Consider the following 13,588-nt stretch of genomic DNA (forward strand, 5'->3'; position numbering starts at 1 on the left):
AGCCCGCGATGTCTGTGAGGGCTGTTTTCACTATTACACAAGGCCGATGCTTGCATAATATCTAAAGCAGGTGTCCTCCTCATGGCATATCCAGATACAGATGTGCCTCAACACCAAACGCTTCTCCAGACAGACACACGGTTTGCACAATCACAACATGCCTGCAACTACGATTTCAACCTGCTGCATGTGATTATTTAAAGCCCGTGAACAGCCTTGAGGGATCGGTCGAGTGCATACTTTCTCGGTCGTGTGTTCTTGTGTGCTTTTGAACTCTCGTGGAGGAGCTTACCCAACTCCCCGTACTCACACTCGCCCAGTGCTAACACGGTCTTACTGTACTGTGGAATATTAAGCATCGCAGAAACAGATGGGGTCAGCACTTTGCCTTAGGGTAGTGAACAGATTTTCAAAATGTTTTCCAGGGACTGCCCCTCTAGCCTTGAGGTTACCGTCATGTCAACATTGTTAATTTCTAGTGGTCATTTTTCTTGCTCGGTGCACAATGATAAATATGCGGCTTTGCTCTCCATGTGCCTTTAATCCCTCTGGCATGAGCTATGAGAGTAACCAACGATAACCAAGCCCCTATTCATTGCTTCAGTTATGCTAAATTACCATAAGGAGGCAAAATGAAAGCACATAAATTGAAAAGTATTTGTGGAAATAGTGATGCATACATGGGGCAGGCTTGAGAATATTATGTAGACTAAGAATAAAGTCTTATTTAGAGTATGTAGACGGCATGGGAATGAGCTTACAGAGGTGATTTAGTCAAAGTTATATTAAGGATAGCTCTTTGTGATGACCTCTTTGCTTTCAAATAATTTATTTTGGACCATTTTTGAGGAAGTGTCAACGTCATGGTATTGCTGCATCCATCAGGTACCAATGAGAAGAAGAAATGTAACCTAAGACAAGTTCCTGTTTCTACTTTCCATTTCTATTTTTGTACAAATCTTGTTCCTCTGTGGGAAAATTGCTAAACTTGAAAATTTACAAAAAACTCCCTCTGGTAATCCCCTAATAGCTAGTTCACACTACATGACTTTAGCCCTGATTTTCAGCTCCCTGACAGTTTCTGAAGATCCGATTGTCATGTGTGAACTGCCGAGAGGTTTGCCGCACTCGCCGATGCCTCGAAGACACACTCCAGATATCTAGGATGCTAAATATTTGGACCTGTCGGGGACTCCGGCCACGAGCTACAGCCAATGAGAGCGCAAGACATGGGTTGAGGGGAAACCTGGGGTACTGTATGTGTTGCATTTGCAGCACGGAGCAAAGTTGTTGTTGCACCTCGAGGAATAAACAGTAAAATAGACATGTGGAAACAGGCTGTATTGTTTTTGTGACAAAACGTCTCCGTTTGGAGACCTCATCAAGGATTCCTCCTGGTGAAAGATCTTGTAGTGTGTGACCCCCCTGTCGCCTGTCAGTCATGTAGTTGTGTAGTGTGAACAGTACAGCGATCTGACAACTTTGAAAGTCTTGTAGTGTGAACTTAGCTTAAGTGTTATTACTCTCAGATGAGAACGTGTCTCCCAAAGGCATGTCTCTTCTGTCAAGGCTGAAGACTACTGGAATGCATGGCAATGCTTTCTGTCATATCAGCTTACGGTCAAAGTTTTAGTTAACTTCCTCATCTTGTACAGAAAGGACAGAGTTTAAATGCTGGTCTTCCGGCTCGACAGCCAGAGTAACAAGTTATCTTACTAGAGCATCACCATGCTTGGATAAAGGAGTTGACATCAGCCAAGTAGGTTGAGAATTGCCAGCTCCCTAAAATCATTAAATGGCACTTGCCGCCGCCGCCGCCGCCACAAAGAAAAGACAAATTGAATCTGGAGTTTCCCGAATGGAGAGCAGGAATAGGAAATGAGTTGTTTCGGAGAAATACGCATCATTCTCTATCTCCACACCCAGATATTAGATTGTAGGATAAGAGTCACAGGAAGCCGAAACTACATCACTTCCTATACTTGGTCCGTCATGCTTCATAATCACAGTGACCTGCAGTTTAACCTTCTTTCCCTGGGCTTAGGACACACACCCTCAGCCTCTAAGCGTGAGTCAGAGAGTGGCTAATAGTTAAAGGACCTGGAAGTGACATAACCTCCTTTAAGAGCTCTTTAAGAGCCTGTAGCCTGCAGGTCATACGGAGCAGGAGACTGCTGAAGCCTCAAAATGAGCCTGAACCCTACACTTATCCCCAACTGTTATCAACTGAAGGCAGACAGTCAAGATGTTAGTGAGACAGTCTGGCTGGCTTTATCTGACTACAAGTCCTCCTAGCCTATTTGCCTTGTTTGTCTGTTACAGTGCTCAAGCAGACAGAGACACGGGTCCGGACGTTTCTTTGGAAAGTAAATCAAGTAATGTCGGAAAAAAGCTATGAAACTATTTGTCCTTCCCGGGGAGCATGGTGAGTCCCATAAGTCAGAGAGCAGGTAGCTGTCTAAGGTCATAAAAACCTCATCTACCAGACCTACAGTGCAGAGGTACAGGGGTTGGTCTCATTGCATTGCCAGGCTGCACACGGGGAAAATCCTTTTTTCTTGCAGTGGGAGAGCTTATGTGAGACAAAGAAACAACACATGCATCACTTAAACAAGCACAGCGTTGGCAGTCGGCTCTGTTTAAACAACTGCATGGTGCAGAATAATTCAGAAAAAAGCCACATAAAGATGGAACAAGGTGGTTGCTCACAGGCACGCACACAGTCACGGATTCTTTCACAAAAAGGCAGCAGATCCTATCAGATCCTCTTTGATGGCTTCTCCGGACTGCAGTGGCAGAAAATATATGCCAGTCTCGCCTACGGATAACTACAGGCACCGTGTTGACTGGTTGTAAGATTACACTGTCAGCTTGCTGCCTGGTAAACACACCACACATGAAATACACAGCCAGGCTCAAACCCTGACATGGCCACAGACATAAACCTAGACAGATAGCCAAACCGAGGAGCACCTACACACTTCTCAACTCGCCTCCACCTCCACAGACAGAGCTCCTAAGAGACAGACATACAAAGCAGCTCTCTGTTCCTGCTCAGCTTCCCTTTACGCCCCGTCTGTGCGTGCCATCTCTGACATGGAAGGAGGGGGCGAGAAGGGCGAAAAGATGAGGAGAAGATCCGTGAAAAACAAACAAAACCTACATCCCGTTTGCCTTTAAGTACAGATCTGCGACATGAATTTGTCACAGCGCACGAGACGTGGAGAGAGATTCATGTGAAAGCTTCCCAAGGTTCAATTTCGGGTTTCTCTCTAAGACTTGTAAAAAAAATGCCAAAGAAAATTCCTAGTGTATACCTCTTACACCTGGCAATAAACACCATTCTGATTCTGATTGTGCATCGCTAATGTAGAAGCAAAAGTGATCGGTGGAGCGTAACTGACACAGATTCTCAAAGAGAATATCAAATTCGTGCAGTTTTTGAGGGGGTATCTAATCTGTATGTGAGACTTAGATCTCACAACACACTCCCAGAGGGGGCACGCTATCCTTTACTTGAACTTACCAGCATCACTCGAGATACTGCCCTACTTACCCCGAATTGACACGTATGCGTGTGATCGTGCGTGTGTTTTTTCCCTCCAGATGGCCATAGGGTTGTTTGTGCACAATTCGCTGTGTGTGTGTGTGTGTGTATGTGCAAGCGCGATGGGAACGCAAGACCCTGATTGCTAAAGGATGACTGAAACTGAGTTAAAATTAAAGAGAGCGAAAGCAGTATGAGGAAGAGCTGCGGCTAATGAGGATCACTATGTCAGCAGACGGGGGATGATAATGTAGCATCTGAAACAACTCAACCCCACCACACACACACACACACACACACACATACACACACATGCACGCAAACAGGCATCAAAAGCTCCTGTAAAGCGACTGTTTCCAAGCACCACGTTGCTTTCCATCATTAACCCAGAAACTCCAGCTAAACTCTGCTTTGCTACAGCAGCAGCACACTCTGTTAATGAGAGAGAGAGGGTAGAAATACAGATCAGCGTTAAATAGAAGCAGTTCGGTTCCAAACACGACTGCAAAGCCCACCGAAGGCACGACGAGCTCCCACAGCGGAGTTACTGCCAACCTCAGATGCGAAAAGTAGCGGATATGCGGCAAAACTAGAGAGACCAGGTGGCTTAGTGGAGGTACGCCAACTGGCACGGTTGGGGAAGTCTGGGTGGGCGAGTATGAAGGTTGCTAGGTAGGACTGTGCATGTGGAGGGACGGGGACCAACTGGAAAGCCTGGTGCAAGACCAAAATGACGTTAGTGGTGGGACCAGTATGGCGCAATGCAAGCCTGCAGAACCGGCTCATTTGGGAGATCTAACAGGAAGATATGCACACACAAACACACACACATGCACAAAAGCAGGAAATACACTTTCTCAGTGGGCAGTATAAACCAGAGTCTGCCATGCCACTTCTGAGTTGATGCATGGACTAATTTATAAGGGTGGGAAAAAAAACGATTCACCTATGTAAATTTTTTTTTTTCATTTCGAAATAGATTTTTTTTAATGCCAGAATCAATATATTTGCTTCATTTGAGTCTATACGGAGGTAGAAGGAAGTTACTGCTTTTATTGTTCTAGTCAGAGTAATGTGATATAATTTCCATCCTGTATCTGTCAACCAAAACAAACCGTAGACAAAATACATATATGGAAATAAAAGTGATTGGATTATATTCACCAGAAGTATAAAACATTATATGTCCCTTATAAATTAAAAAGAAAATACCACTAATTTAGGAGGGAAACGTCTTTATTCTTAGAAAGATAGGTGTATCATCCCAGCCATACTAACTTATGAGACACACACTCAGCAACTCCTATATCTGCTTCCTTTCCAGAAGACCTTTGAGTGTATGTGTATGTATGTGTATGTGCATACTTGCAGCAGAGGCCTGCGTGCTTCTACAGTGCGGCGCATTCCTAAGCCATGAGGATCATCATTGTTTTGGTATTTCAAGACAAATACCAGAGTTATTACAAATTCCAGTGACAGAGTCACGATCCCAATGTTGAAATCACATCATCAATAAATTACAAATATACCACTTGCTTTCCCCGAGGGTTATGGCAATAATGGAGCTACGCCAACATCACTGGAAAGTAATCTTACAGCAACAAAGGCCGCTGTTGAGTTGCTGCGTTTCTAGGGCAAAAACCTGAAGCTAGAAAGGACAAATAATCACCAGGATTCACGACAGTTTGTCTTTCTTCCACGCTGTAGTTTTAACCCGGCTGAACTGACCCACTTTGTGTGAATTCGACTTCACACAGGCCTCATGGCAAAACAAAACACAAGACTGCACTTGAGTCCTGACCCCCGACTGTCAAGCTGCTCAGCTAGAAAACCATTACGGAGCATTCCTGAGGCAAGCAGATCAATCTGACACCAGCTGAGGCGCTTTTGTGTCAAAAGTGTTTCAATTATGAAGTCAACAGTGAGACCAACGACTGGAGGAGTTTTGGCCAAAGTATCAAAGGATTTAATCTTCAAGGCCTGCTTGTTTATCCACGACTTTATAATTACTCTCAAGGACATTACCACAGATACTGCTGCAATGTGTCATTATGGTTTACAGCATGTAGAAATGTGTTAAAATGTTTGCCCCGCAACCACAGATTCCAACGTGATCCATCGTGATTTATATTTGATGTACATCATCTGTTCCATCACGGTGGTGAGAGAGACACGTTCAAATCTAGTTTGATGTTTCCCTCCGATGGCTATACACGATATTCCGCCCGAGCGACCAGTCTCCGCACGCCTATGAGATTTCTCATCACCATGTTTTGGCATGTTTTCACCTTCAGTAGCAACTACAGTGTTGCAAAAGAAAGTAAATACAGGTCTGATTAAAAAAAAGCTTTTGTCTTCATAGATTTATTATTAATCAAATTTGAACACTTCTCTTTCTGAACTTTGTGAAAGTGAAGCACTGACACGCATTTCCTGATTTTTAAGATAGCGTTTTTGACTGACGTGAACCACAGGCAGCGAAAAAAGGAAACAGTGCTTCAGGATGAAACGAAAAAGGCAATATTTATACCCCCGAAACCCATCTGTAAAAGACAAGTAGCTCATCTTAAACTAACATAAGTGGAAGAGAAGATTATACATTTAACTGTACTATATAAGCAGACCAAAACATAGGACTGCTTAAAAGATTGATCTGACATGTATAGCTCTCTGCAGTGGATGTTGATAGGGTGAATTGTAGGGGTGGGAATCACCAGAGGCCCCATGATATAATATTACCACGATACTTATGTCACGATACAATCTTACTGCAATTTTAAACATTTTGCGATATGCCGAGTATTGTGAAAGGATGTATTGCAATTTATTACCTTTTTTCAAATGCAAATTATGCAGTTTGTCAACATCAGTTTTATCTAATAAGATACCGTTTTCACAGGACACCGGAAGACACAGACGCACATGATTTTTTCCGGGTTACCTGTTTCATGCACTACTGTCAGGATATAGCAACCGTTTTATAAAACTAACTTTTTTTAAGTCATATTTGCTCAATTCTCGCCTACTTCAGCTTTAAGACGGAGCCTGTACAGCCTCTGAAAGACAGAATAGATTGTTAAGATGTTAATAGTTTATATCATAAAAGATCGATACTTGACGTCCATATATCTATACAATATTGCCACGCAAAATATCGTGACACTATGCTGTAATGAATTTTCCCCCCGCCTCTAGTAAATTGCATGTTTGTATATCAAATATTGCAGATACAATAAATGCAAAACAATATAAAAACAGCAGTAAATGCTCTAAAAGTCATTTTACTTTCACCCTCTGGCCTGACCTTTCTGTTCAAACAACAGGTTTTGTTAAAGTTGCTGAACTCTTTGCTCCCTTTCAATCCTTCCTATCACTTCCACTAACAAGCCTTGTGCCTCACCAAATCAGCATGCCAACAGTGAGAGCCATCCAAACTGTCTTTGTCTATAGGAGTGCTGGGAAACTGTGCATGCTAGCTCTAATCCATAGGTCACATTCCCAAAGAGGGATGTTTATTCAACCCCTTGTGTCCCCGCTACCCATAAAACTAACATGAAGATGCAGAGGAACGACCTAACAGAAACCAGACAGGAAGTGGGGCACATTGATAGTCATCTCTGAGAGAGCCTCCATCATCAGCTCCTAATAGTGTTTCACCACAACACACAGCCAACACTTTGTTAATTGGGAGGCCCCCTTAAGAGCTGGCAGACACGTTGTGCAAGTGAAAACAAACAGAAATGTTAAGTTCCACACATTTTTTTGTAATAATGTTAGTGTTGCAAGAACATTTCTCAAGAATGGAGCCAAAACAGAAACCAAAAGGTTCCCATTAAAAAAAGATTAGTGCATTTTTTTGGCCTACGAGTCAAATTGAGACGGTTTTTGGAGAACAGAAACAGTCAATAAGACTGCTTCTTCTTTCTCTTTGGTGGCACCATGCAGACCACAGTGTAACTACAGACACTGGGGCTTTCTTGTTGGAATTTTTTAAAGCAAATTGCCAAATCGTGTTGTCAGCAGACAAAGTATGTCGACTTTTAAATGAGACTGTCATCATACGTTATCCTCCAACTCCTCTCTTATGACACCATGCTTGCCCTCATCCAAAACCTCCTTTATCTTGACTTCTGCCTCCTCTTGTAGTCTGAGTGTGAAGACCAGGAGAGGTCAAAGCTAGGGTCACCTTTGCCCCACAATTTGGAGCGACTTGTCGCAAACAGTTACTTTGAAAGTGACGTGAGATGATTAGAGGTACCCGCCAAAAATAGAAAAACACTGACCTATAAATTTGGAGTAGAAAAAAAAAACAAAGACAATGAGTGGAGAGGGAGTGGGCCTTGTGGAGACGTGATTGCGTCACCCACCATCCTGTACCCTTTACAAGTGACAGGTCTTTCCCTAAAGGGCAAGTCCCTCAGGAGTGCAACTTGCTAAATGTCTCCCCATTAACGTGGCTCCTGGACATTGTGACCTTCTCTAACCATCTGCTATTGGTCCAAAGGGTGGCGGCTGCGTGACGCTGGCTTGCAGCCACTGATTTCTGGACACAAGAGTCATTCGCTACTCTGGGTGTCCATTCCGCGGCCCTTATTCTCACTTCATCATGGTGTCTCTGGCTCTGTCTGTCTTCCTCCCACGTCTCCTCTTGTGTATTACTTTCACAATGTATTTCACTTTTTTATGCCAGTTTTACAGATACTGGGCCAGTGGAAAAATATTGCCTAAGAGGAGGAATTTGGTCTCAACCTACTCTTAACCTCGGTGTAGAAACGGCTGCTCTAGACTTGAATATTCCCCCAAACCTAATTTTAGATAAGGACTGCACTGAAAGTTCAATCCATATAGCGTAGGTTGATACTGCGCGTTTGAGAGCTCTCAATAAGGTGTTGTCTGACCTATATTCCTTCCTTCATGTTTTTTTTCTCTCCCCGTCTCCTATATTTCGCTGCCAAACTTTGCAGAGTGGCGGGACAGCTGCAGGCGCTCTCATTCTCCACTCCTTCTCTTCATTCCCCTCTTCCTCCTCCCTTCGTCTTCCTCTGCTCACATCCTTATCCTCCTCCTGTCCTGGGCTTCAGGCTCGGGGCCCAGTCAGTTCTTTTTCCTCTCTTCTCAACACCCGGACTGCAAAAATCTGCCCTGATTGCTTCCTCTGTTTTATCTCCTCAGGATGAAACCTTCTTAAACAATAAAACATCCAGAGGTAAATCTATATTAATGTAAACTCAAATGACGCCCCCACACAGAGAGAACGCTTAACCTACAATCAAACCTGAAATGCATCAACGAAATCCAGAGTTATGATTTTTTTTTTTATGCTTTTCAATCGCTCTCATGAAAGCTGTGAGAACAGGATGTCTGCCGGCAGTCATTAAAAGGAAGAGCACAGTAAATCAGCCATCCATCTGAGCTGTACCTGTCAGCCCAACCAAAGCCACATGGCTGCCTCCGAGCAGAAGAGGCCTCCTACTGAACTGGAAAACCAGTAATGACAGACAAAAATATATGAGCACAGACAATTTGGACGGGGGCTAAAATAAGAAAAGCTGAGATAACGCGATATCAGCGTGAGCTAAATCTGAGGAGGGAGAACTGGATCATTATTGTCAGGCAGTATTATCATATGTGTGACATCAAACTGCCTCATTTTATTCAAGTTGGACATTTTTCTTTCACGTAGATCTGTGCTGTAGAGAGCTTAAGTCAGAAAAGTGGCTACTTTTTGTATTTATTTGTTTTAGAAATTAACACAAATGGCATTTTCTAAGGGTTCAAACCAATTAAATTCACCATGAATAAGTCATAGAGCAATTATGAAGTTAGCATAGCACTCAAAAGTCACTCTTGTGTTTGTGGACCTACTGGGTAGAGCTAGGCCCTCTGTAGCAGCACCAGCAGCAGCATTCCTTCACATATTGGTGTGCAGCTTGGCAACCAAAGGGGTGCCCCACTACCCTACATCCTTGTGAAAAGGACCCCCAAAACCCCCCTATGGACCCCCAGAACACCACTGCTTTCACATCCAGAAAAGGCGTACTGCCTTTAAGGAAAGTCTTAAACCTTAGCACACATTCAAGTTAGTTCCGCTGGCGTTGTTTCTTGCCAGGTCGTTGGCTGAGACTGTGGAAATTACACTGTGTAAAGCTATGAGACGACTCTAAAAAAGGGGGATTTTTTTAGGGTCATTATTAAAGGATTTGCAAGAAAAATTATCATTTGTCCGAAGCAATTTGGAAACTGAGTGGAGAGCGTGAAATGTTGTGGCTGACAGCTGTTTTTGCTCAAACCATGTTGCTATGCAAGTTTTCTTTTACATGTGTGGGTGCGTGAGTCTGTATTTACCATGTCAAGCTCTTGGGAGACTCGTCTTTTGCGTAGCTCCTCCATGCGGTCATTGACGTCACTGAAGCAGGTGTTGTAGTACTCAGAGTACTCCTGGGCAAGGTCATCTATGTTGCCCAGAGAACCATCCTGGAAAAGAGGAAGAGAGGGGTGGTTTAGCCAGGGAACCATGACATTCCCGATATAGGAAAGCTGATAATCTACTTCTACAGGGAAAACAATGTCTTTGCAAATTTGGGCAATTTGGTATTCTGTGAATCACTGAAAAACTTCACATGAAAACAAAAGAAAAACTAACAATAAATGCATCACTTCACAACGTCCCACCAGTGCTTCAGGAGATGAGAAAAGCCTGACCAAGTCAGTACACTGTGTGACAAGCACATCCCTCCATCCTCTCCGTTTACAGCGCAGCGCAGCTTTACAAAACCACTAACTCACATACACTTACAATTAGTGGCGTATAAAGGGTACCTAGAGGCATGCATTTGGGTAAAAGTGGCATGGCTTGAGCGTGGCACTGCGCTACAAACATAATCACTCACCAACGCACATGTACAGAGGTATGTGTTGTTCCCAAACTACTCACATACACTCCATACAAACCTAAAAATACCCCTCAATAAAAGGTCTGTATATTTTCGGCGGTTGATTCTTATCAAGTCCCATTCAGTGTCTTTGGTTCAATCCTGGGTGTTGTCTTTATCGAGACTCATATCAAGGATGCCCTTTACCTCCTCAGACGTTCACCCAACTCCAAACCAAACACACTCTTCCGGTTCGCTGCAGTTTAGATCAACACAGTTCCTGTCTTTGTGTTGGAAGACGTGTGTTTAGGATTGAGGGAGGAAGCTGCACTCCTAACAGAATACGCTTTGGATGTAATGTTCCAAGTTACTTTTGGAAAACAGTATGCTGAATCACGAAGCAAGATCATGAAGATGGGGTCAGTCCGCGTATCAGGTTTGGAATATAGACTTATAGTCTTGCTCCATCTGCCAGAATCAATCTGAAAACTTGATTTATTCCTTTAATGAAACCCATAAGAAGAGCCACCTCTTTTGTACAATGTGCCAGAGAAGGCCGACACTCATCTCTTGCTTTGGTTAAAATGTGGGCCACTCTGGCAGCGATGGCAAACTGTTGAATATTCATCAGTGTTGATCTAATCTGTGCCAGGCAGACAGCTAGCATTGAGTCACTGTGCAGGGTCCGAACAGTCTCTCTCAGTCTCTGTCTTTCTCAACCGGACTCCCTATCTGGGTGCCAGGCCACAGATGAATGGATCACTGTGAGTGTGAACGCCACAAACACACACATTCACATGGGCATAAGGCCCCTGTGAACACACATTAGCATGCACGCACATGCATGCAGGAGATTTGGAAAACATTGGACCAAAACAAACCCGAGGCAGACCGATCGTAAACAACACAGCTCGGTGGATTAAGTTATGAAATGAGGGCATTACTTACTGACAATATCACTAACAAAACATATGTTCTGTCTCAAAGTCCAGTTTGGCTGCCTGTGATCTATCCTCCCACTCTCACTACTTGAGAAATTCGGTTTCTGGCCGAACATATGGTCCGAGATGACTGAGATTCCCGGTGGGAGCATTCCCTGAGCAGACACATGCTTTCCCCTCCATTCCTCACACTGCCTGAAAGCACGCTCTCATTACAGAACTCCGAGATGTTTTAATCACCGTGCCATGATTGTACTGATCTATTTGCCTATTCGAATGTAAACGTTGGCTGTGGACAGGTAAAGCTGCACGTGCTTTGCTGTTCTCAGATTGATGTGCATCCATGTGTGTGCATGAATAACTGGTATTCCTCCAATTCTCCAGTGGCATGAGCTCATCATGGGGGGTCCAACACAGCTGACCCTCACACCCCACCACCACCACCACCACCCAGTGTAAAGTGATACTGCATATATGCTCAGTTATGTATATCCACTGTGAGGCAGCACGTGAAGACAAGTGTAGAAAGCGACAATGCCTTTGGGAGAATCGCAGCGTCTGACTTAAGAAAGGAACTATTTTCTCAGGCTGTTAGATCGACTGTGTGTGTCAGCAGATGAGCTTAGTCCACATTTTTAAGAGAGAATCTGTCAATGTGGGAGTGTAGGTGGAGGAGCATGGAGGGATCTGACAGTGGTCCACACATCCAGTTTGGAAATGCGGGCAGAGAGGGTGGGAGAGGAGGCTGGACAAGGGATGATTTGTGGGATACTGACTAGAGCAGCTGTGGGGTGAGAGGAGGATAAAACATCTGGAGTCTGGGTGGGAAGAAAAAAAAAATCGGCATCTATAAGAGAGATTCTAAGGATGAGTATTAAATCCTCCAACTGGAAAGCATATGGGTGTCTGTGTGTTAACCCTTCAAACAAACCTCCACTCTAAAAATATCATTTTGAAAAATGAATTAACCACATTAATAAACACAGCTAGTTTCATGGAGGTATGTTTGAAATGGAGGCTAATACTAGTTCAGCTGATGTCACTGCTCCTCCACCCTGGATCTGGATGTGAGGGAGGACAATAGTCATACAAACAAAAAACAACACCCAAGCAAAAATGTGTTTGAGTTTGTGTGTATCTATACAGTAAAGAGTGTCCAGGTTGTCATGTGCTGTTCGAGCCTGCAGCTCTGTGGAGATGGCTACTCCCAATTGTGCAGCTGAAATCTGTCAGACAATAACTGTGACTGCATGTCACTTCTGTTCCAAGACTTTGCGCAACTCAACATTGAGAGAAGACACTTGTGAGAAGTATAACTGAAGTGTAACTGGGAGTTAGTGGCTGCCATGTTGTTCGACCATCATAACACAAACTACTGCTATTGCACCACAGTGGATAAATATTTCAGCAATGTGTGATAAGGCTGCTACTGAACCATAACCAAGTGATTTACACAATATTCAAGATTGCGTTGGAGGAGATGATAAGCATTCATGCCAGAATTCCAAGATATGAATATGGTTCATCCCCCATCTTTAATGGAAATGAATGAAATATCCTCAGCTTTAGTATTGGAATATATGGCTAGTGTATGTGCTCACAAAAGGCAGCATGGTTGCACAGATGAGAATGCAAACAGCATGGAGACCCAGTAGCCTTTCTGCTGGCTTAATCAATTAGCCACAGCATTCCTGGCATGCTGACCACCACAGAAGTTTGTTTTCATCAGACTTTCAGTAAGTCAGTAAAGCAGCATTGGCTTAATAAAAGAGGCAATGCTGTGTACTTCCTATGTTACCACGCTATATCTAGAGTTATAGTTCCCAAAGATTCTACCATTCTGGGCCCTGTATTATAGCATTGTCAGAAACGGACATCATTTTCACTAGTCTATGATGCAACGACATGACACACCACTTTTTTACGATTCACAAAATAAATACTTAGGTACAAGCTGTTCTTTCTATTATTCTAGGGCATACACATTATAAAGAATGAGCAGTCCCCAGTCTGAAGTGACAATTTCTTCACGACAGAGAGCATCTGAATGGCACTCCACTAAAGCAATCTCTTGCAAAGTTATTAAAAAATTCCACAACCAGCATGCTAGGCACTGATGACTAAGGAATCACTGCCAAGGCATACAGCTAATCTGGCAATCAAGTTACACTCAATTGAGGTTTCCCCACATCATGTTAGATGTCTCTCAAAGAAAGGGCTTGTATATT

The 13,588-nt window shown here is 43.5% G+C and overlaps 1 protein-coding gene across 7 annotated transcripts in view; it reads right to left on the reverse strand.

The window, feature by feature from the left end:
* The window catches only part of sash1a (SAM and SH3 domain containing 1a), a 187,447-nt gene that overhangs the window by 36,742 nt on the left and 137,117 nt on the right, over window positions 1-13,588 (reverse strand). For all 7 annotated transcript variants that reach the window (XM_074616170.1, XM_074616171.1, XM_074616172.1 and 4 more), the window contains exon 2: window positions 9,893-10,021. In XM_074616170.1, the coding sequence (XP_074472271.1) occupies window positions 9,893-10,021 (129 nt within the window). The remainder of the gene's footprint in view (window positions 1-9,892; window positions 10,022-13,588) is intronic.

This window comes from Sebastes fasciatus, chromosome 18 (assembly GCF_043250625.1).
Source record: "Sebastes fasciatus isolate fSebFas1 chromosome 18, fSebFas1.pri, whole genome shotgun sequence".
Classification (NCBI taxonomy): Eukaryota; Metazoa; Chordata; class Actinopteri; order Perciformes; family Sebastidae; genus Sebastes; species Sebastes fasciatus.